The following is a 25,140-nucleotide window of genomic DNA, read 5'->3' on the forward strand; positions in this document are numbered from 1 at the left end:
TGCAGCAGAGTGTAGCATAACTCCCCACGGGAGGAGTATAGCCTCAGGGCAGTGTATGCGGAGGATGGGGGTGATGGTTCAGGGCAGCAGCAGTAATGACACGGAGTCAGTGATGCAGTCCAGGGTCTTTACTCACAGTTCTTATTATCCAGACCACTTCTGCAGGTAACGGCTGCCCACGTCGTACTGTGCTCACCAGGTGAGGGGCTCAGACAACTCCCAGATAACTTTGGAGCGCTTCACAGGACCCCCTTTGTGTGTCCTTTGTCTGGCCTTTCTTACCAACCCTTCTGTCCAGCTGCCTCGGGCCTCCTCTTGGTAAACTTGGTGCCAGTTTCCCTGACCCTATGTGGTGCCTTCCTAGCGGGTGTAGCGAGGGGCTGCGCCACATAAAGTGTCACAGCCTCCGGTTTCTAGCTGAGGGTCGTTTCCCGCCTCCACTAGTTTCGGAGACCGGTCTCCCCCTTTGGCCTGACCCCTCCTCGCAGGTGGATTCGGGCGTGCGGTGGTGACTCGCCCGTCCGCACCCCTGGGATCCCTTCGTTCCTCGTTCCTGGAGCCTTCTCCGCTCCTCTTCCTTCCTTCTCCCTCTTCCAGGCCTGGGCCTCTGTTACTAGGCCCGCCTCCGGAGCAGAGCTCATGCAGAGCCCCTGCTGCCTGTCACTTCAGCTCAGACTACTCTGCACTGAACTAAGATGGTGCCCACCTTTTATACTCCCTTCTCAATGCACCCAGGAACTGCTTCCTCCCTGCTCCTGCACTACAGGGTTCCCCTTCCTCAGTGTTCACTCCCCCCACTCCAGCCAGGGACAGGGACTGTCGTGCCCATCTCAGGGGCATATTGGTTGCCCTGCCCCACGGCAATGTGGTGTAATGCATGCAGGTGTCGGGTCCTGATCCACACTCCATCCTTACCTGAGAGTGAGATATCACACCTCTGGGTGAGGTGCAATACCTCTGTAGCAACCGAGCCATTAGGGTGCTACAGTTCCATTTATCTTCAGCCTAGGTGACGTATTGCGATACAGGGCCGTGATTTTGGCTATAAAAGGGTCCCCTAGACCCCTACCCCAAGCTTTTTAAGAGAATAATATATGGCGTGCCAGGAAACTCTATGGAATGCTTTCTCAGCATCCAGCGAGAGTATCTAATTACAAATTTTTAACTTCCTCTAGCCCAGGAAATACTTTGTGCCTAGTAGCAGTGTCTGCTAGTCAGCGAATTATCCCGGCTGTTAAGCAAGCTACACCACCTGTAGTTTGGACACTTAATTTTTTCAAAGGAAATGCTTCGGGACCACGGGATACTCAGTGAAGAGCATCAGGAGGCACCCCAAGGCATAGGGGCTGGGACTGGCGGTAGGATGCCTTGTGGTGGACAGCCGAGCTCGATCCTTATAAAAGCTTTTTAACTGCAGCAGCTTTAGTGGACGCTACTGGAGCTGGAATTACGCGGCTGCTGGCATGAGACTTGCCCTCCAATAGATCCTTGTAAAAGGATTTAAAGTGTATTCATACAAATTAGAGAGACAATTTAAATTAAAAAGCTTAGAGCTGCCTCCACCACAGGGGGGCTCACTCGACCCACCAGCGGACAGGCACCAGTATTGGAAGAGGGGGGCTGGCCGTCAGGGTCCACCGCGGCTCTGGCACAAACCCGGCGACACGGAAGTGGCACGGGCAGGAACGTACTGGCCGTGTCGGCTTCTCACTTTTGGATTTTAGGGCTCCCACGGGAGGAGTATAGCCTCAGGGCAGTGAGTGTGGATTATGGGGGTGATGGTGCACGAGCGCAGCAGGAACGATTCAGAGTCTTTGCAGTGCAGTTCAGGATCTTTACTGATGATTATAAGGTAGACCCTCCCGGGAGTACTGGCTGGCATAAGAGGCCTGGTCAGTCTGTGAGCAAGCAGGAGTTCCCCTAGCCAGGTGGAGTTGTAGGCCTCCCCGTCTGTCTGCACTCTTCCTGGCTACCTTGCTGTAAGCGGGTAGAAGTAGCCCACGTCCCTGAGTGTACCGTGTAGTGCTCACCCGTATGGCTGGTGACTTGGGGCCTTCTGTTAGCCTCCGCTCCACGACGGCGGTGCTGGTCCCTTGCTTGTGACTGAGCATCGGGCTTCTATGGCCAGAGGACCTGAAATCCCCTGCCGGCTGGTTTCTGCTGCTGGATATATAAGTCCTCACAGCCTCGGACTCCTGTGTCCGGTTCCTATTGTCTTCTGCCAGGGCGAGCTCTTCTCAGCTTCCAGCCCCTGGTCTTTAGCTCCTAGCTCCCCCAGAGCTCCTTGCTGTTACTTTCCCTTGCTCTCACTCTGACTCTGACTGTTCTCTGTTCTCTGATTCACTCAACCCCGCCCCAGATCCAGTTTATAAGGGCAGAATTCTCCCCTCCCAGGACTGGGGCAGGAGGATGTTGCATGTTTAAGGGATCCTGACCAGGAAACCTCCCACTTGCTCTCCGACGTAATATATCTATTACTCTGGTGACCAGACCCCTGAGGTGCCACACATGGCTCATGTAAGGGGCATTGCAGTTCCTCATAATTTTTGGAAAGGCTTCCATTCACTGCTTAGGCCAACAGTGCACAGGAGACCCAGTTGTTATAAATGGAAAAAAAGGTTTAGTTAACGCCCTCTGACCTCCATGTCACTTCCAAGGGGCATTGGAGTGCCTCGAAATTTTTGGTAGGCATTGCACTCACTGTATGCCCTATAACTGTGTAGCCGAACCGCTCCTTTTGTTACAGAAACATATCCTACAAGACATATCTGGTTGACTGGCCTGATATTGATGTGAATGGTCCCTGTTCCTCCTGCGCTTTGTTTTAACGGGAGTCATAGAACTTGGATAGTAGCAGGAAAACATCCAGCAATCCTCGGAGGAGGTAGGATATGCGCCAAAACGCTGACCACCTCAGGCCTAGCCGCTACTACATACATGCGCTTGCATTACAACAAAACAAAGCAGATGCTAACTTCTATCATCCTCATCATGCTCCTCACCTTGGCACTCTCAACTCCCCTGATGGAGAAGCCAGGGCCCACCGGAGGAGTCTGATAGTCCGGTGGGTTCGGCCAATGCTGCCCTAAAGCAGGCAAGGCTAAGAAAAGTGTGGGAAAGGTTACCGGGACAAATAGGGGTGGCTGGAGATCGAGTATGGACACCCGGCCACTCCCTGGAGGCTGGGGAGCAAGCGGGGACACCCGGCCACCAGGCGGCTGGGGACTGAATATGGATACCAGGCCGCCGACACAGCCATGGCGTCGTGGCCAGATTCCGCCTCCACATGCCTAAAAGGCCCAATTTAAAGTGCAAGCAAGCAAGCAGTATGGTATTGCAGCCTGGGGGTGGGTGGGTGGCAGGCTGCATACTTGCGCTTGCATTGCAAGGAATGGGAGAGGTACAATTGAACACTGCCCTGGGACAAGGACTTGAATGGGGATAGTTGCAAGTCTGCAACGACAGGTCCACGGTGGGAGGCATCTTCGCATGTACCATGAACAGGGGTATGGCATGCACACACTACAGCGGAATAGGCTCTCCTTCCCACTAAATGCACTGGGGAGGGCACAGGTAATGTTTTGGTATACGCGCTTAATCTTATGTATAAGGCACACCAGGACAAATAGGGGCTGCTGGGGACTGAGTATGGATACCTCGCTGCCGAAGCAGCCATGAGGTAGTGGCCAGCTTCGGCCTCCTACAAACTAAAAGGCCCCATTTCAAGTGCAAGCTAGCAGTATGGAATTGCAGTCTGGGGGTGGGTGGGTGGCAGGCTGCACACTTACACTTGCGTTAAAAGAAAACATAGCAGATGCTAACTTCTGTCATCATCATCATGCTCCTCACCTTGGCACTCACAACTCCACCGATGGAGAAGTCAGGGCCCACCGGAGGAGTCTGGTTCTCTGGTGGGCTCGTCCAATGCTGCCTAAAGCAGGCCGGGATAAGAAAAGTGTGTGGGGGGATGTTCCAAAGAGAAATAGGGGCGGCTGGGGACCGTTTATGGACACCCGGCTGCCCCCAGGCGGCTGGGGACCATGCGTGGACACCCGGCCACGGGGCGGCTGGGGACCGAGTATGGACACCCGGCCGCCGGGCGGCTGGGGACTGAGTATGGATTCCAGGCCGCCAACACAGCCATGACGTGGTGGCCAGATTCCGCCTCCACATGCCTAAAAGGCCCAATTTCAAGTTCAAGCAAGCAAGCAGTATGGTATTGCAGCCTGGGGGTGGGTGGGTGGCAGGCTGCATACTTGCGCTTGTATTGCAAGGAATGGGGGAGCTACAATTGAACACTGCCCTGGGACTAGAACTTGCATGGGGATAGTTGCAAGTCTGCATCTTCTGATGCGGCAAGGATCACTTATGATGGGCACACTTTTAGACAGTGATCTGGGAGTCAGATATGCTTCCAGGGGTCTTCCCCATGCTGTTCCCATGTCTTTTCAGCACTTTATGCATGTGTCACACAGCACATGGCCAGATAAGGTTGTAAAATGTTAAAATGACATTTCCCGGTGAATGCATTTGTCATAGTTGAAAGCAATACAAAAGTGCAAAAACGCATAAAAAATGCTACTTGTGAACATAGCAGAAGGTGTGGAGGAGTATTTTTGTTTTTGGTCATTTATTTTAACTTATACACAAGTCTTTTCCCTGGAAAGGATGTTCCTTAACATGTTTCACAGGAAAAAAGTTTCACTTTCGTTTTTGAACGTTTTATTGTGAGCCCGTAAAAGTGTCTTAATACCTCTGACCACGTTGTTGACAGCAGTGACCTGGTGGTCAGAAATGCTTCCTGGGGCGATCCCCATGCTGTCCCCATGTCATTTGAGCACTGTCACTATCGTTTTGGGCACTTGTTAGGCTTTTAAAAGACTGAAGCTTATCAAGAGAATGCCAAGAGTGTGCAAAGCAGTCATAAAAGCAAAAGGTGGCTACTTTGAAGAACCTAGAATATAAGACATATTTTCAGTTGTTTCACACTTTTTTGTTAAGTATATAATTCCACATGTGTTAATTCAAAATTTTGATGCCTTCAGTGTGAATGTACAATTTTCATAGTCATGAAAATACAGAAAAATCTTTAAATGAGAAGGTGTGTCCAAACTTTTGGTCTCTACTGTATGAGTTTCACTTTTTGTATTGAAGAACTGACATAAATTAACTTTTTGATGATATTCTAATTTAGTGAGATGCACCTGTAGATAAAAGGGTTTCTTAACTTGAATTGAAGTCATAGCACAGACCTGCATCAACTCAGCTTAAACAGAACAAAACATATAGGACCCTATTCATCATAGTTTTTACTCCAGAATTCTGTTATAAAATGCTAAATCGTATAATTTGGATGCAACTGAAGGCTATGTAAAAATGTTGCAACTTTTTGCTTTCTAATGCCATTTTTATCGGTAAGTGGGCAGGGTTGTGATGATTGCTGTTTGGCAACTTCATCATGAGCAGAGGTGGTCGCTACAAATCCTACTCCAGTAAGTGGCATAGCGCATGGAGGCCCTGTCCAGTCATCAGACGCTTCTGATGAATATGTCTCTTAATGAATCAGAAGCTGCGTCCTTCACCCTCGCCCTCTCTACAATACCGGCATGAACATTAATCAGGTGTATAGTTCTTTTAACGTGACAATGCAGCAATTTAGCTCGAGTAGTTAATATTTAGTATGCATTTATGTACATAGCCGAGAGCTGTGATGGCCTATTTTTATCAGTCCCATACAGAATCCATGAATGGACGGACAGAGCTGTGCTACACTGTGTTCCAAATTATTATGCAAATAATATTTTCTCAGATTTTCCCAAATTACCTATATGAATTGCAGTCATTGTAATTTTCCAGTCAAATAACTATTAGAGTACAATTGAAAGGTTTTTGTACAAACTGCCTATGATAACAGTATATATAAAAAACTCAAACTGCACTCAAAATGCATGTTCCAAATTATTATGCACAGCAGAGTTTTCAACCTTTTCATTTTAATAAAGAACAAAAAAATGGTCATTTTTGAAATTATAAGCATTAGCAGGTTATTACAAACTGAAATCAAACAGTTTTCAACTCAAAACTTTATTCTAGGTGATGTTACATTTGCACATAGGACCCCTTGTTCGAAAGGAGCTTCTGAACTCTCTCGTCCATTGAATTTGTCAGGTAATGCCCCGTCTCATGCTGCACATAACACATCTGCATCTCTGGCTGCTATGGGCATAAAACGGGACAAACTTATGGTGTGGCATCCATGCTCCCCTGACCTCAACCCCATTGAGAACCTCTGGAGCATCATCAAAAGGAGTGTCTATGATGGCGGGAGACAGTTCACATCTAAGCAACAGCTCTGGGAGAGTATTCTGTCCTCATGCAAAACAATTGGAAGCAGAAACCATCCAAAACCTGACAAATTCAATGGACTCAAGAACATAGTTTCCAAAAGTTTACTTTATCCCACAAGAGTTCTCCTGCCACCACATTATATTTTTACATTCCCATTTGGACAACTTTCCTAAAAACATTGGTGCTGTTAGCGAAGAGCAAGGAGAAAGATTTCATCAGGATATTAACCCTCAACTGGTGAGGTGGGGTTTTTGTCACTCAACTGGTGATGTGGGGTTTCCCATACCCCAGTGTTTAGAAATCTCTTATTTTTACAGAAAATGCAAAGATCACGTTTGTTTTAATCGTTTTCTTATTGGCGATTGATTACACATGAGCATAACAAATTTTTGACACCCACAAATGGATAGAAGCTAGTGAGACATGTATCCTCATACCAGCATTTTTCAAAGAATGGCAGCCGAACAAAAATTCCCTGGGGTGTGGCAAACCCCACCTCACCAGTTGAGGGTTAAGGAGATGGGGGAACAACTGATGGAGGCTTCACAGAGGAGATCCGCAGCCTTCTAGAAGAGAAAGATGGAAGGTGAACATGTAGGCAGAGGGACTGAGGAAATCCACATGTGTCAGACAATCTACAAATGAACACACAATTAGGACTCCGGTCCATCTAACAAGAAACAATGGCTAACATATCTTGCTTTACCAAACAAAGGAACAATATTTCTAGTCTGGCCTAATCAAGAACAGTTCCACACTCTACACAAACGGCCAGATGCTGAGTCGTCACACAAGCCCCCCACTACACGCAGACATTTACAGGTACCACCACCACCTTACGTGTGAAAGCCCCCCAAAGTGCAGCCCTATGCATGTATCATCAGCACAATCTCTGTGCAAGACCAATGCCATACATCACCCCCTTTTTTTAGACTAGCCTGTTGCAACATAACCCCTTTCCCAGTGAAATCCCCAAAATGCAGCGCCATCGTGCATCACCACCTTGACTATGCAATCCACACTGCGAGCAGTCCTGTGCATGCAGCATCAGCAAATTCCCTGTGCAACCGCCAACAACAACCAACCACCACCTACATAGCAACATTCAACAACCGCCTACATAGCCCATGCCTCCTTATGCCACCCTCGCAGCCCCCTGGATGCCCCTCTACATAGCCCATACCTCCTCACACCACCCACACAGCCCCCTAGATGTTCCTCTGCATATCCCATGCCTCCTCACACCACCTACAGAGCCCCCTAGATGTCCCTCTACATAGCCCATGCCCCCTCACACCAGCCACGCAGCCCCCTGGATGCCTCTACAACATTTATTCACATGGTCAGTTCTCCCCACCTCAGTCCACTCCGGAGCTGCACGGTGGAATAGTGTCCACTGGACTGAGAAGGCCCCGCCCCTTCCGGTGACGTCATGATATAATGAAATCACTCCTCCCCCTCCAGAAATCAACTCCAATCTAGACGCTACCCATACAACAGACCGGACGCATCGCTGAGGAGACCGGGGGCCATCAGAAGGTAATTATAATCTTTACTTTTTATTTTAAATTCTTTTTTTAGCATGTTCTATGGTACCTAGGTCTGGAGGAGAGTCTCCTCTTCTCCAAACCCGGGTACCATCCACACAATGAACCGTATGATATCCGCATGTGCAGATGCAGTGATGTGGATGTGACGCGTTCCAATGCAAGTCAGTGGCGGCGATTACACTGTGTGTCCGCAAAATGAATGGGCATGTTGAGTAGTTTGATAATCCGCAGCGGAAATTTCCGCAGCATGTGCATAGCACATGGGGATTATCATTATTATCATTAGGGACCATGGGCCATGTATTACCAAACGTTTTTTAAGCATTTTCGCTGCGGAAATTCCGAGGCAAAAATCCTTGAAAAACGCATAGCGAGCATGCAGCCCAATACTTTAAATGGAGTGTAATATTTGACATGCTCACAATAGCTGCTGGATTATTAGGGCAGTCATATGGGATAATGTCTGATGGCCACGGTTTCAGGCAGTCGCCTAATAGTATGGTATTTGTCAGTAACCAAGTTTCAATTGGTTCAGCAAAACACAGGTGGCTGACTTTAAATGGAGTGGAATATTTGGCATGTGCCACAAAATTTCTGTATTATTACAGAAGTCATATGGATCACGTGTGTCTGATCATTGAAGAAAAGTTCCTTTGCTTACACAATACAGTAAAATGAATAAAACTAAAAAAATCTGGCTGTATTCTGTGAACGAGCAAATGGAGCTGTAAAATGGTGTACACTGACACACTGCTACAATCTATAGATGGAGGATAATATCCACGTTCACTACAAATGGCTGGATTTGAACCGCATTTACAGTGGGGAAAAATAGTATTTAGTCAGCCACCAATTGTGCAAGTTCTCCCACTTAAAAAGATGAGAGAGGCCTGTAATTGACACCATAAGTAGACCTCAACTATGAGAGACAAAATGAGAAAACAAATCCTGAAAATCACATTGTCTGATTTGGAAAGAATTTTTTTTCAAATTTTGGTGGAAAATAAGTATTTGGTCAATTGCAAAAGTTCATCTCAATACTTTGTTATATATCCTTTCTTGGCAATGACAGAGGTCAAACGTTTTTTGTAAGTCTTCACAAGGTTGGCACACATTGTTGCTGGTATGTTGGCCCATTCCTCCATGCAGTTCTCCTCTAGAGCAGTGATGTTTTGGGGCTGTCGCTGGGCAGCACGGACTTTCAACTCCCTTCAAAGGTTTTCTATAGGGTTTAGATCTGGAGACTGGCTAGGCCACTCCAGGACCTTGAAATGCTTCTTACGAAGCCACTCCTTCGTTGCCCTGGCTGTGTGCTTGGGATCGTTGTCATGCTGAAAGACCCAGCCACGTTTCATCTTCAATGCCCTTGCTGATGGAAGGAGGTTTGCACTCAAAATCTCACGATACATGGCCCCATACATTCTTTCATGTACACGGATCAATCGTCCTGGTCCCTTGGTAGAGAAACAGCCCCAAAGCATGATGTTGCCACCCCCATGCTTCACAGTAGGTATGGTGTTCTTTGGATGCAACTCAATATTCTTTCTCCTCCAAACACGATGAGTTGCATTTCTACCAAACAGTTCAACTTTGGTTTCATCTGACCATATGACATTCTCCCAATACTCTTCTGGATCATCCAAATGCTCTCTAGCAAACTACAGACAGGCCCGGACATGTAATGGCTAAAGCAGGGGGACATGTCTGGCACTGCAGGATCTGAGTCCCTGGCGGCATAGTGTGTTACTGATGGTCCCAGCTCTCTGCAGGTCATTCACTAGGTCCCCCCCCCCCCCGTGTGGTTCTGGGATTTTTGCTCACCATTCTTGAGATCATTTTGACCCCACAGGGTGAGATCTTGTGTGGAGCCCCAGATCGAGGGAGATTATCAGTGATCTTGTTTGTATTCCATTTTCTAATTATTGCTCCCACAGTTGATTTCTTCACACCAAGCTGCATACCTATTGCAGATTCAGTCTTCCCAGCCAGGTGCAGGGCTACAATTTTGTTTCTAATGTCTTTCGACAGCTCTTTGATCTTCACCATAGTGGAGTTTGGAGTGTGACTGTTTGAGGTTGCGGACAGGTGTCTTTTATACTGATAACAAGTTCAAACTGGTGCCAGTACTACAGATAATGAGTGGAGGACAGAGGAGCCTCTTAAAGAAGAAGTTACAGGTCTGTGAGAGCCTGAAATTTTGCTTGTTTGTAACTGACCAAATACTTATTTTCCACCAAAATTTGAAAAAAAACTTCTTTCCAAATCAGACAATGTGATTTTCAGGATTTGTTTTCTCATTTTGTCTCTCATAGTTGAGGTCAACCTATAATGTCAATTACAGGCTTCTCTCATCTTTTTAAGTGGGAGAACTTGCACAATTGGTGGCTGACTAAATATGTTTTTTTCACCACTGTATATGTGATACGTGTGACGGAGAACCACGGTTTTAAATTGCAGGCCTGTAGTTTACTAATACTATTCTTCACAGAGACCTAGTTGAATAGCTTGACTGACACCATGCAATGAAATGGAAATGGGAGCCAAAAATGGCTGATTTTGTAACGCTGTTATATGTGATACGTCTGACAGAGAACCACGGTTTTAAATAGCAGGCCTGTAGCTTACTAATAGTATTCTTCACCGAGACCTAGCATGAATAGCTTGACCCACACACTGCAACAAAATGAAAATGTAAGCCAGAAATGGCTGATTTTGGAATGCAGTTATATGTGATACGTCTGACAGAGAGCCACGGTTTTAAATAGCAGGCCTGTAGTTTACTAATACTATTCTTCACAGAGACCTAGTGTGAATAGCTTGTTTGACACACTGCAATTAAATGGAAATGGAAGCCAGAAATGGCTGATTTTGGAAAGCTGTTATACGTGATATGTCTGACAGAGAACCACGGTTTTAAATATCAGGCCTGCAGTTTATTAATACTATTTTTCACAGAGACCTCGTGTGATCAGCTTGACCGACACATTGCAACAAATGGAAAAGGAGGCCAATATTTTCCATGTTCAGTTCAAATTGCTGGATTTTTATCACTGTAGTATGGAAAAGATCTGGCTGTATTCTGCAGTGCTAACAATTTAATGGAGCCTAAAAATGGTTTTACTCTGGATTGCTTTTTAAGCGAATAACCAGGATTAAGAAAAAAAAATTTGCCCTTGCCCCTGATACCTACAAATATTTGCCACTGCAGGATCAGTGAGAAATTGAACATGCAATGGACCCTCTTGTGCTGTATCATGCACTGCAGTCTGTTACATACCCTACCTTGGTTTTTAAGCAAATAATCAGGATTAAGATAAAAAAAAAATTCCCTGGCCCTGATATCTGGGGCTATGTCTACAAACATCTGTAAGAACTGCAGCAGGAGACAGAATGTTCAATGGACCCTCTTGCACTATATGCACTGCAGTCTGCCACATAAACTGCATGCCTGCCTAACTCCTGCTATCACCACTGAATATATGCAGCTGGATTAGTCCTCAGAAGGACTGTTAGTTCAGATAGATATATATACATGTTGTGGAATACCTATAGTAACTATAAACAAGCAAATATCTCCCTGACTCAGCAGCAGCTCTCCCTACTCTGCCTGTTTCCGGGGTAGACTGTGTCGAGCATAGCGGTACCATGTCTTATTTAGACCTGATGACGCTGTATGGCCAGCCAATCACTGTAATGCCCACAACCAACATGACTCTGGCATTACAGTGTGTGGCAAGCAATCCCTTCATGTTCATTGGCTCTCTAAAGAGTGCCAAACATGCAGGGCGGGGCGAGCTTCCACCCGAGCAACTTGGAAATACTCGCCGAGCTTGAGGAGCCCAGTGATGCTCGGGCAAGTACCGAGTAATGGTTAGCACGTTTGCTTATTACTAGAAACAAACCTACAAACAAACTATTAGTAGAAAGAAAAAAACTTATTACCACAGTGGTGGACACTGACAGCTTTGGGCCTCTGTGCAAGAAATGTGTCTGGGCTCCCCTCCCTGCCCGGCACGCCACTTATCATGAGGGAAATCTGGCCATGAGACCGCTGGAGCCTCAGGCTCTGAGCAACAAGCCAGGTTACCCTCATTATTACCATCCTGCAAGCTGGAGTGTACATAAAAATCACAGGGCCCCGTGGCAAAAGTTATATTTGGGCCTCTCCACACTTCTAAAAAAATATATTTTTTTTACTGAGACGGAGATATACAGTTAGGTCCATATATATTTGGACAGAGACAACATTTTTCTAATTTTGGTTCTTGACATTACCGCAATGAATTTTAAACAAAACAATTCAGATGCAGTTGAAGTTCAGACTTTCAGCTTTCATTTGAGGGTATCCACATTAAAATTGGATGAAGGGTTTAGGAGTTTCAGCTCCTTAACATGTGCCACCCTGTTTTAAAGGGACCAAAAGTAATTGGACAGATTAAATAATTGTAAATAAAATGTTCATTTCTAGTACTTGGTTGAAAACCCTTTGTTGGCAATGACTGCCTGAAGTCTTGAACTCATGGACATCACCAGACGCTGTGTTTCCTCCTTTTTGATGCTCTGCCAGGCCTTCACTGTGGTGGTTTTCAGTTGCTATTTGCTTGTGGGCCTTTCTGTCTGAAGTTTAGTCTTTAACAAGTGAAATACATGCTCAATTAGGTTGAGATCAGGTGACTGACTTGGTCATTCAAGAATGTTCCACTTCTTTGCTTTAATAAACTCCTGGGTTGCTTTAGCTTTATGTTTTGGGTCATTGTCCATCTGTAGTATGAAACGACGACCAATCAGTTTGGCTGCATTTGGCTGGATCTGAGCACACAGTATGGCTCTGAATACATCAGAATTCATTCAGCTGCTTCTGTCCTGTGTCACATCATCAATAAACACTAGTGACCCAGTGCCACTGGCAGCCATGCATGCCCAAGCCATCACACTGCCTGCGCCGTGTTTTACAGATGATGTGGTATGCTTTGGATCATGAGCGGTACCACGCCTTTGCCATACTTTTCTCTTTCCATCCTTCTGGTATAGGTTGATCTTGGTTTCATCTGTCCAAAGAATGTTCTTCCAGAACTGTGCTGGCTTTTTTAGATGTTTTTTTAGCAAAGTCCAGTCTAGCCTTTTTATTCTTGATGCTTATGAGTGGCTTGCACCATGCAGTGAACCCTCTGTATTTACTTTCATGCAGTCTTCTCTTTATGGTAGATTTGGATATTGATACGCCTACCTCCTGGAGAGTGTTGTTCACTTGGTTGGCTGTTGTGAATGGGTTTCTCTTCACCATGGAGATTATTCTGCGATCATCCACCACTGTTGTCTTCCGTGGGCACCCAGGTCTTTTTGCATTGATGAGTTCACCAGTGCTTTCTTTCTTTCTCAGGATGTACCAAACTGTAGATTTTGCCACTCCTAATATTGTAGCAATTTCTCGGATGTTTTTTTTCTGTTTTTGCAGCTTAACGATGGCTTGTTTCACCTGCATGGAGAGCTCCTTTGACCGCATGTTTACTTCACAGCAAAACCTTCCAAATGCAAGGACCACACCTCAAATCAACTCCAGGCCTTTTATCTGCTTAATTGAGAATGACATAACGAAGTTATTGCCCACACCTGTCCATGAAATAGCCTTGGAGTCAATTGTCCAATTACTTTGGGTCCCTTTAAAAACAGGGTGGCACATGTTAAGGAGCTGAAACTCCTAAACCCTTCATCCAATATTAATGTGGATACCCTCAATTGAAAGCTGAAAGTCTGAACTTCAACTGCATCTGAATTGTTTTGTTTAAAATTCATTGTGGTAATGTCTAGAACCAAAATTAGAAAAAAGCTGTCTCTGTCCAAATATATATGGACCTAACTGTATATACTGTGTGTATGTATAATATATATCCGTTAAGATTCAGTTCTGCTGGTTCCAGCGCAGTCAGATCTGCAGTCAAGTGACAACTCGAGCCAGCTATGTCAGTGAATAGAACATTGCAAGACATGGCTGAGACTCTAGCTGACACATGACAGCAAGTGTGCAAAGCACATACTCATGGTTACGCGATAACTGCTGGAACCGGCAGAGCCCAACCTTGATAATCTGGTGGATAACCCTTTCAAGCGTCAGGTTAATTCTCCTATTCTTTACAATTACAGTATCATACATGAACCGAAAACAAATATGTTTACACACACACACATTCATACACATATACCGTACATACATTCACAGATATACAGTACAGACCAAAAGTTTGTGTCACACACATCCCCGGACTGACTGGCGTGAGTGTGATTAGTGATCCCACTGGACCATGAACCGAGGAGTGCCTGGAGGGGCGTGACTAAGTATCAACCCAGTCCGACCACGGCTGCTCAGTCGACTCCGTGAATCAGAGAGGAACCGAGCAGAGGGACCAGGTACTACTCCAGGTCAGACCCCGGTCACAGCTGTTGACCCACAACGGGGAATGCAGGAACAGGCAGGTTAGACTGGCATATAGACAGGTGGGTACTGGCAGGCATGGCTGGTATGCTGACAGGTGGTTATTGGCAGGCACGGCTGGTATGCAGACAGGTGGGCACTGGCAGGCACAGCTGGCATACAGACAGGTGGGCACTGGCAGGCACAGCTGGCATGCAGACAAACGGGTACTGGCAGGTAGGAAATCAGGCAGGATAGGGACCAGTACAGACTAGGATACAGAAACGGAGCCGCAGGTGCGGTAGACAAGCAGAGCAGAGCAAAATCCGCAGGTGTGGTAGACAAGCAGAGCAGAGAAAAACCCGCAGATGCGGTAGACAAGCAGAGCAAAACCCGCAGGTGCGGTAGACGAGCAGAGCAAAACCCGCAGGTGCGGTAGACAAGCAGAGCAGAGCAAAACCCACAGGTGCGGTAGACAAGCAGAGCAGAGCAAAACCTGCAGGTGCGGTAGACAGGCAGAGCAGAGCAAAACCCGCAGGTGCGGTAGACAAGCAGAGCAGAGCAAAACCCGCAGGTGCGGTAGACAAGCAAAGCAGAGCAAAACCCGCAGATGCGGTAGACAAGCAGAGCAAAACCCGCAGGTGCGATGGACAAGCAGAGCAGAGCAAAACCCGCAGGTGCGGTAGACAAGCAGAGCAGGCCAAAACCCGCAGGTGCGGTAGACAAGCAGAGCAGAGCAAAACCCACAGGTGCGGTAGACAAGCTGAGCAAAACCTGCAGGTGCGGTAGACGAGCAGAGCAAAACCCGCAGGTGCGGTAGACAAGCAGAGCAGAGCAAAACCCACAGGTGCGGTAGACAAGCAGAGCAGAGCAAAACCTGCAGGTGCGGTAGACAGGCAGAGCAGAGCAAAACCCGCAGGTGCGGTAGACAAGCAGAGCAGAGCAAAACCCGCAGGTGCGGTAGACAAGCAAAGCAGAGCAAAACCCGCAGATGCGGTAGACAAGCAGAGCAAAACCCGCAGGTGCGATGGACAAGCAGAGCAGAGCAAAACCCGCAGGTGCGGTAGACAAGCAGAGCAGGCCAAAACCCGCAGGTGCGGTAGACAAGCAGAGCAGAGCAAAACCCGCAGGTGCGGTAGACAAGCAGAGCAGAGCAAAACCTACAGATGCGGTGGACAAGCAGAGCAATGCAAAACCCGCAGGTGTGGTAGACAAGCAGAGCAGAGCAAAACCAGCAGGTGCGGTAGACAAGCAGAGCAGAGCAAAACTCACAGGTGTGGTAGACAAGCAGAGCAGAGCAGAGCAAAACCCGCAGACGCGGTGAACAAGCAGAGCAGAGCAAAACTGCAGGTGCGGTAGACAAGCAGAGCAGAGCAAAACTCGCAGATGCGGTAGACAAGCAGAGCAGAGCAAAACCCGCAGACGCAGTGAACAAGCAGAGCAGAGCAAAACTGCGCGTGCAGTGAACAAGCAGAGCAGAGCAAAACTGCTGGTGTGGTGATCAAGCAGAACCAGATACACACAAGGTACTTACAATGAAGTAGTGAGTGTACACAAAACTCACAAATAGAAGTTCAGAGACAACGAGTTGGAGTTAGGTGCAGGTTCAGACATTGCAGGAAAAGGCAAGGTTCAGACATAGAGACAAACAGGTAATGGGCTAAGAAACAGTTCAGACAGGGACTGAACAAGGAACAAGATACAGGAACGAGCCTGGGAACTCAGCCCCCAGGGTGGCGGAGACAAACTAGAAGTCACAGATACAGGTACAGTAACAGGCCTGGGTATACAGCCCCCAGGGGCGGAACAGACAAGATATAGGACAGGACCTGGCAACTCAGTTGCAAGGAACACACTGAAGAAAAGTGTTTCTCAGGCACCCCCTACTAGGTGGAGGGGGTTTAAGTATCCAGTGACTCACAGCAATAGGCTGGGGAGGCATTAGGAGTGCGCACACAGTAACTATAAGAATCAGGCATTAGCTGCGCCGCCGCCCTAAGCAATCAGACAAGAGACACAGCAGGTACTGGAGCAAAGTGTGCAGCCTGGATTGATAGGTAAGATGGTGGTCTTGCATGGTGGGAGGTGGTAAGCCATGCCAGCACACCGCCAGGGATATTACAGTTTGGACACACCTTCTCATTTAAAGATTTTTCTGTATATTCATGACTATGAAAATTGTACATTCACACTGAAGGCATCAAAACTATGAATTAACACATGTGGAATTATATACTTAACAAAAAAGTGTGAAACAACTGAAAATATGTCTTATATTCTAGGTTCTTCAAAGTAGCCACCTTTTGCTTTGATGACTGCTTTGCACACTCTCAGCATTCTCTTGATGAGCTTCAAGAGGTAGTCACCGGAAATGGTTTTCACTTCACAGGTGTGCCCTGTCAGGTTTAATAAGTGGGATTTCTTGCCTTATAAATGGGGTTTGTACCATCGGTTGTGTTGTGCAGAAGTCAGGTGGATACACTGCTGATAGTCCTACTGAATAGACTGTAAGAATTTGTATTATGGCATGAAAAAAGCAGCTAAGTAAAGAAAAACGAGTGGCCATCATTACTTTAAGAAATGAAGGTCAGTCAGTGCGAAAAATTGGGAAAACTTTGAAAGTGTCCCCAAGTGCAGTTGCAAAAACTATCAAGCGCTACAAAGAAACTGGCTCACATGAGGACCCCCCCAGGAAAGGAAGACCAAGAGTCACCTCTGCTTCTGAGGATAAGTTTATCCGAATCACCAGCCTCAGAAGTCGCAGGTTAACAGCAGTTCAGATTAGAGATCAGGTCAATGCCACACAGAGTTCTGAGAGAGAGGAGACTTTGTGCAGCAGGCCTTCATGGCAAAATAGCTGCTAGGAAACCACTGCTAAGGGCAGGCAACAAGCAGAAGAGACTTGCTTGGGCTAAAGAACACAAGGAATGGACATTAGACCAGTGGAAATCTGTGCTTTGGTCTGAGGAGTTCAAATTTGACATCTTTTGTTCCAACCACCGTGTCTTTGTGTGGTTCCCACCGTGAAGCATGGAGGAGGAGGTATGATGGTGTGGGGGTGCTTCGCTGGTGACACTGTTGGGGGTTTATTCAAAATTGAAGGCATACTGAACCAGCATGGCTTCCACAGCATCTTGCAATGGCATGCTATTCCATCCGGTTTGCGTTTAGTTGGATCATCATTTATTTTTCAACAGGACAATGATCCAGGCTGTGTAAGGGCTATTTGACCAAGAGGGAGAGTGATGGGGTGCTATGCCAGATGACCTGGCCTCCACAGTCACCAGACCTGAACCCAATCGAGATGGTTTGGGGTGAGCTGGACCGCAGAGTGAAGGAAAAAGGGCCAACAAGTGCTAAGCATCTCTGGGAACTCCTTCAAGATTGTTGGAAGACCATTTCCGGTAACTACCTCTTGAAGCTCATCAAGAGAATGCCAAGAGTGTGCAAAGCAGTCATCAAAGCAAAAGGTGGCTACTTTGAAGAATCTAGAATATAAGACATATTTTCAGTTGTTTCACACTTTTTTGTTAAGTATATAATTCCACATGTGTTAATTCATAGGTTTGATGCCTTCAATGTGAATGTACAATTTTCATAGTCATGAAAATACAGAAAATTTTTTAAATGAGGTGTGTCCAAACTTTTGGTCTGTACTGTACATACACATATATACACACATATACCGTACATACATAAACACACCGTACATACACACACATATGCCCTAGGTTGCAAACCCAGCTTACTGACACTGGGAACTACATTGCGACCCAAAATTTTTGGTAATCTTCAGATTTCATGATGCTTTGCACACAGTCAAAGCACAGTAGAATGATGTGCTTTACCAAAAAAGCTCTATCTTGGTCTCATCTGTTCACAAGACACTTTCCTAGAAAGATTTTTGGTTACTCATGTACATTTTGGCAAACTGCAGTCTAGATTTTTTATGTCAATGTGTTAGCAGTGGGGTCGTCCTGGGTCTCCTGCTATAGCATTTCATTTCATTCAAATGTCCGCGGATAGATTGTGCTGACACTGATGGACTCTGAGGCTGCAGGACAGCTTGAATTTTTTTGGAACTTGATTGGGGCTGCTTATCCACTACCTGAACAATCCTGGGTTGCAACCTTTCATCAGTTTTTCTCTGCCGTTCACATCCAGGGAGATTAGCTACAGTGGCATGAATTGTAAATTTCTAGATTATTTTGCACACTGTGGACTAAGGAACATCAAGAACTCTGGAGATGGACTTATAACGTTGAGATTGTTGATAATTTTCAATAATTTTGGTTCTCAAATCTTCAGACGGTACTCATCTCCTCTTTCTGTTCTCCATGCTTAATGTGGTAAACACAGACACAATGCAAAGATTGAGTCAACTTTTCCCCTTTTCCTCTGATTTCAAGTGGAATTTTCATATTGCCCATACCTTTTACTTGCCACAAGAGAGTTTGAACGAGCACCACATGCTTGAAACGAAAGATGTTTGCCAACAGTTTTGTCCAGCGCACTTTGGTTTTTTTTGTGAAATTATGTCCAATTTGCCGCTAATTGTCTAGGAAAGATTTCATCTTATTCTGTTATCATGGTCTTTTGTTCTACTCACTTCTACTTTCACTAAACATTTCTCTGCTTGTTTATCGCTCATGATCATTTGATTGTCCCATATGATCCTAAAGTTACATCATTCCCTGTCACCATTCTCAAACTCTCAAAAATATTTCAATGAAGAGGTAAAGCTATTTAAATTTAATCTGTCAGTAGGATCTACCCTTGTAAGCCATCAATATGGGCATATAGGTCATAGAAAGTTGAGAAAAATGATGCCTTGATATCTGTGATCTGATGTGTTATTCCAGAGAAATCTATATTTGTCTTAATATGTAAATTAGCTGTTAAGATCTGTGGGCTGGACACAGATCTCTCTGAGAATCTGCCTCTAGAGCTTATTTTAAATGAAAGGGGGCATTAATGTAATGAATAACAGTCTGATCTCCTGATCTATATGTCTTATACTAGTAACATTTAAAGTGAGCTTTGAAGGCAGACTCTTATGGAGAACTGAGTCCGGCCCATAGATCTTAACAGCTCATTTCCTTAATAGGAAAAATGTGTATTTCTCTGGAATATGACATTAGATTGCAGAAATCAAGGTATCATTTTATTCGACTTCCTATTACCTACATTCCTATATAGACAGCTTGGAAGGTGTGATCCTAATGTCAAGTGCCCTTTAATATCAAATTACGCCTGTCAAGCGCACAAAGGAGTTGGACAGACTTGGCCTGATCCTACTGTGAGGTCTTATCCAATCTTCTGCAATGTCTGTTTCTCTTTTTGTAAAATATTAACTATATTACCTGTTTAGGTTGTCCTTAATACCTAAAATTAAGTTTTCAATGAAATTTCAAGAAAACTCCAAACCAAGTGCAGTTCTACTTGTCTATTTTATTCATTTAAAGATTAAAGTAAATCATTGCCAGTCTTATGGAGGAGACATTTTAATCAATTATAATTAGTGGTACTGATGAATCAACCAAGAGCCTTAAGAACACCACCAACAACTCCACCAGCAAGAGCACCAACATTACCAACAACACCTATAAGGTCAGTTAGAACTCCAGAGACTTGAATCACTAATCCAGTGTCTGACTCAACCACGTTACTGGACAGATGAAGTAATGAGCCAACAAGTCCGGCAACCGAATGTACAAGTGATCCAACATAGCCATTCTGTAATATATAAAAAAAATATTTATTATGTCTGTTAAAGCATGAATTGTTTGCTTACTAAAAAGATATCTTGACATCAGTTCTCCAATTCCACTGTTAAAGTAGTAGAAAATAAATAAGCAATGGTATTACTACAAAGATAATTTCTTTTTTTAGCAATATGATCTGACAATAGTTATTTTAAATATATTCACCACTGTAATTCCACTGTGTACTGAGGAGGATACTGTAAGTCCTCATGAAAATGTATTTTTAATGAGAAGCCATCAGCACAATTTTGTAATGTAAAGTAAATACATGGCTGTAATGGCGCTGTATTCCTGATTACATTGATATCTTTGGTGAAGAAATCAGCTTTGCTGTTCTTCTTTAATCACAATTTGAAGTGTTCTGCTAATTAGATTTCAATGCACAGGGGCCGGACTGTACACGGGGTCTCCTCCTTCCTGTGTGTGATTACCCGGCCCCTCTGATGCATCCGGTCTATGAATGATCTGCCTCATGTGTTTAAAGTCTCAGAAGTGACCTGTCATTCACAGACTTGAGGCAGATGGAGGGGCCAGGGAATCACAGACAGGAGGAGAAGACCCAGTGTGCAGTCCAACCCCTGTGCACCAAAATCTAATTACCATAAAACTTCAAATGGTGATTAAAGAAACTAACAACAAAGTGGATTTCTTCACCAAAAATATCAATGTAATCAATAATACAGCACCAATATAGACTTGTCTTTACTTTACATAAAAAAATCGTGCTGACAGGTTCTCTTTAATGTTTCTACATATACTGTATTTGTCTATTTGTGTGTGCATAATTTATTAATCTATCAATGATTTTAAAAGGAATCTGTCAGTAGCATCTACCCTTCAAAGCCATTTATATGGGCATGTAGGTCATAGGAAGCTAAATAAAATGATATCTTGATATCTGCGATCTGATGTCCTATTCTTGAGAAATCCATTTTTTTTTAAATAAGTAAATGAGCTGCTAAGATCTATGGGCCGGAAACATATCTCCCCGAGAATCTGTCTACAGAGCTTATTTTAAAGGAAAGGGGCATTACTAGTATCAGCAGTAGTGTAACTACCATGGGGGCAAAGGATGTGGTTGCCATGGGCCCACCACTTAGAGGGGCCCACCCAGAGTTATGCTAATCTTAACTGTTAAGTTAAGCTCCACGGTAGAGCAGGGAGACATGATCCCACTGCACTATCGCTCTCTGTTCTATAGCCCGCAGGTAGCTTTAAGCCTGCAGTCTACAGAACAGCAGATGATGTCCTGGCGTGGTGACATCATTGCACTGTACTGGGACTCTAATGTCCTGTGTATGCGATGACAGCGTGTTGATCCGCTCGCGCATTAAAAGAGTACTAGTCAGGATCCTGAGTTAGGTGAGTATTTGATGCTTTTTCATTTTATTTAAAACATGTGGTGGGACTGTGAGAGAGTATCATTAAATATGGGAGATAGGGTCCCCTCATACAATGTGGGGGCTACTGTGGGAGTCCCTATACAGCGTGGAAGCTAATGTGAGTGCCATTACAGCATGGAAGCTAATGTGGGGGCCATTGTTCAGAGTGAAAGCTAATGTGGGGTCAATTATACTGTGTGGAAGCTAATGTGGGGGCCATTATTCAGAGTCAAAGCTAATGTGGTGGCCATTATTCAGTGTGAAAGCTAATGTGGTGGCCATTATACAGTGTTGGAGCTAATGTGGGGCCATTATACAGCGTGGGAGCTAATATGAAGGCCATTATACAGTGTGGGAACTAACGTTGTGAAATTATACAATATGTGAGCTAATTGGGGGCCATTATACAGCATGGGAGCTAATGCAGGGGTCATTATACATTGTGGGAGCTAATGTGGGGGTCATTATACATTGTGGGAGCTAATGTGGAACAATTATACAGCATGGGATCTAATGTGAGGGTCATTACACAGCTTGAAGGCTAGTGTGCGGGCTATCATACAGTGTGGGAGCTACTGTGAGGGTGATCATACATTGTGCAGGCCTTTATACAGTGTTGGAGCTACTGTGGGGGACTATCATAAACTTTGTATGCCATTATACAGTGTGGGGTCTACTGTGGAGTTCTGTCATAAACAATTGGAACTACTTTGGGGTCATTATACAGTATGGAAGCTAACGTGAGGGTCATTGTACAGTTTGAGGGCCCTTATAAAGTGTGGGGGGCCTCATTTAAGTGTGGGGGTTACTTTGGAGACCATTAAAAAGAGTGGGGGCTACTGTGGGAGTCCTTATACAGCGTGGAAGCTAATGTGAGTGCCATTACAGCATGGAAGCTAATGTGGGGGCCATTGTTCAGAGTGAAAGCTAATGTGGGGTCCATTATACAATGTGGAAGCTAATGTGGGGGCCATTATTCAGTGTGAAAGCTAATGTAGTGGCCATTATACAGCATTGGAGCTAATGTGGGGCCATTATACAGTGTGGGAGCTAATATGAAGGCCATTATACAGTGTGGGAACTAACGTTGTGAAATTATACAATATGTGAGCTAATTCGGGGCCATTATACAGCATGGGAGCTAATGCAGGGGCCATTATACATTGTGGGAGCTAATGTGGGGGTCATTTTACATTGTGGGAGCTAATGTGGAACAATTATGCAGCATGGGATCTAATGTGAGGGTCATTACACAGCTTGAAGGCTAGTGTGCGGGCTATCATACAGTGTGGGAGCTACTGTGAGGGTGATCATACATTGTGCAGGCCTTTATACAGTGTTGGAGCTACTGTGGGGGACTATCATAAACTTTGTATGCCATTATACAGTGTGGGGTCTACTGTGGAGTTCTGTCATAAACAATTGGGACTACTTTGGGGTAATTATACAGTATGGAAGCTAACGTGAGGGTCATTGTACAGTTTGAGGGCCCTTATAAAGTGTGGGGGGCCTCATATAAGTGTGGGGGTTACTTTGGAGACCATTAAAAAGAGTGGAGGCTACTGTGAGGACACAAAGGAGACATTTTACTATGTAAGGGGCACAATGGTGGCATTACTGTGTGGCACAGTAAAAGGAGTCATTATTGTATCAAATAGCAGGTGCAGTAATAGGGGCACATACTGCTACAGCAGCTCAGTATTGGGGTATCAGTAAAATAAGGTGTTTGTTCAGGTTGGGAATAGATGGGGATGGTGTGGGAAATGTGAGAAGTTAAATGTGTCTTGTTGTAATATCTGCAGAGGAGTCCTGGCTGGAGAAGTTGTCTTGTTGGTCTAAGAAAGATGGAAAACAAGGGAAAAATGATTGACTACATCAGAAAGAACATCAGCTGTAACTCATCATCTATAACTGTACTGTAATCTCTTACATGTTCTTCAGCACTGGTATCTCCAACTGTATAGTCACCATATTGTGGCAATAACAGTCTTGGTCTATGTGTAGAGATTTTTTTTCAGTTACAGTAGGGTCATCTGCTGAGGTTCCCCTATACCAGTATTTCCCAAAATCCAGTTGTCATGGCCCTAACAGATCATGTTTTCAGGATTTCCTTAGTATCACACAGGTAATAGAATTATTGTCAAGGGTTCAAAAATTGCCAAAGGCTCTCACGCCTTAATAATACTAAGGAGAACCGGAAAACATGATCTGTTGGGGGCCCTGCAGACTGGAGTTTAGTTAACACTACACTGCCCTATACCCACAATTAAGGTGCATTACTGTATTTGTAATCCAGTTTACCTGGTTAGGGATCCACTCAGATGCCCACCCCCCCCTGAACTGAGCCCCAGCTACGCCACTGAGTATGAGACATGTAGATGAGGAGAGCAGATGGTCAGTCATTACATGTCTTGCATTGGTAATGGCCCCTTTATTATAAAATAAACTCTGAAGACAGATTTTCATGGAGAGCTATATCCGGCCCATAGATCTGAACAGCTCATTTACAGTACATATGAAGAAAAAATGAGGATTTCTCTGGGATAAGACATCGGATTGCAAATAATCAAGGTATATTTTAGTGAACTTTCTATGACCCACATGTCCATATAGACGGCTTAGGAGGATTGACCCTATTGATGGATTCCCTTTAAAGCTAGTAACTGCAATACAAATCCTGTTAATTTTGAAAATGTATCATTTGCCACCATCTCTGCCATCTGCCCCCCCACTAGACTTTGTTGACAAGGCTGAAATGGTGATATCCTGTGTACAGCACTAGTGACCATTCTCAGCAGACATGCTCAGGTAGACGGTATGAGACCGCTGAACCCAGGACATTACGGCTGCAGCCCTATTAATCAAGACTGGCAGGTAGTGGCAGAAAGTGTTACAGCAGCAAATAAGTACTGTATGGTTTGTTAGTAGAAAATAGGTCCAGCCCGTGGGCTATTTTTCTATAAAAGCAGACAACTCCTTCAAGCAAAAATATGTAATCTAAAAGTGCAATTACCAAAGCAAAAAGTGCGACGTTTAAAATGGCAACAAAATCCAAACCTTCCGCATTAATAAATTTAGCCTGGAAATTAAACAAAAAACAGCAAATTATTTTTTTAGCTTACATATTCACATTTTTCCCTTACTGGACATTTTCTCATCCCTCTTTTTTCCATAGAGGTAACATGAATGGACGGACATGTTAGCATAAGGGCTGATTGTTGTGGACTGACAGTTGACATTTACAAGTGCTTCTCACTAAATTAGAGTATCATCAAAAAGTTAATTTATTTCAGTTCATCAATACTAAAAGTAAAACTCATATTATATAGAGTCATTAAAAACAGAGTGATCTTTTTCAAGTGTTTATTTCTGTTAATGTTGATGATTATGGCTTACAGCCAATGAAAACATAAAAGTCATTATCTCATTAAATCAGAATAATTAATAAAAAACACCTGCAAAGGCTTCCTATGTGTTTAAAAAGGTCCCTTAATCTGTTTCAGTAGGCTCCACAATCATGGGGATGACTGCTGACTTGACAGATGTCCAGAAGGCAGTCATTGACACACTCTACAAGCAGGGTAAGCCACAAAAGGTCAATGCTAAAGAAGCTGGCTATTCATAGAGGGCTGTGTCCAAGCATATTGATGGAAAGTTTAGTCGAAGGAAAAAGTGTGGTAAAAAAA

General features: G+C 44.7%; 1 protein-coding gene across 1 annotated transcript in view; it reads right to left on the minus strand.

Moving 5' to 3' along the window:
• Positions 1 to 19,738: 19,738 nt before the first annotated feature.
• The window catches only part of LOC141165494 (uncharacterized), a 31,801-nt gene continuing 26,399 nt past the window's right edge, over positions 19,739 to 25,140 (minus strand). The window contains exons 8-9 of the mRNA XM_073651125.1: positions 24,468 to 24,533; positions 19,739 to 20,043 (exon numbers count right to left, since the gene is read on the minus strand). Coding sequence (XP_073507226.1) covers positions 19,843 to 20,043; positions 24,468 to 24,533 — 267 coding nt within the window. The 3' untranslated portion in view covers positions 19,739 to 19,842. The remainder of the gene's footprint in view (positions 20,044 to 24,467; positions 24,534 to 25,140) is intronic.

This window comes from Phyllobates terribilis, unplaced genomic scaffold (assembly GCF_046119375.1).
Source record: "Phyllobates terribilis strain yellow unplaced genomic scaffold, ASM4611937v1 Scaffold_11__3_contigs__length_659146591, whole genome shotgun sequence".
In the NCBI taxonomy this organism is placed as follows: domain Eukaryota; kingdom Metazoa; phylum Chordata; class Amphibia; order Anura; family Dendrobatidae; genus Phyllobates; species Phyllobates terribilis.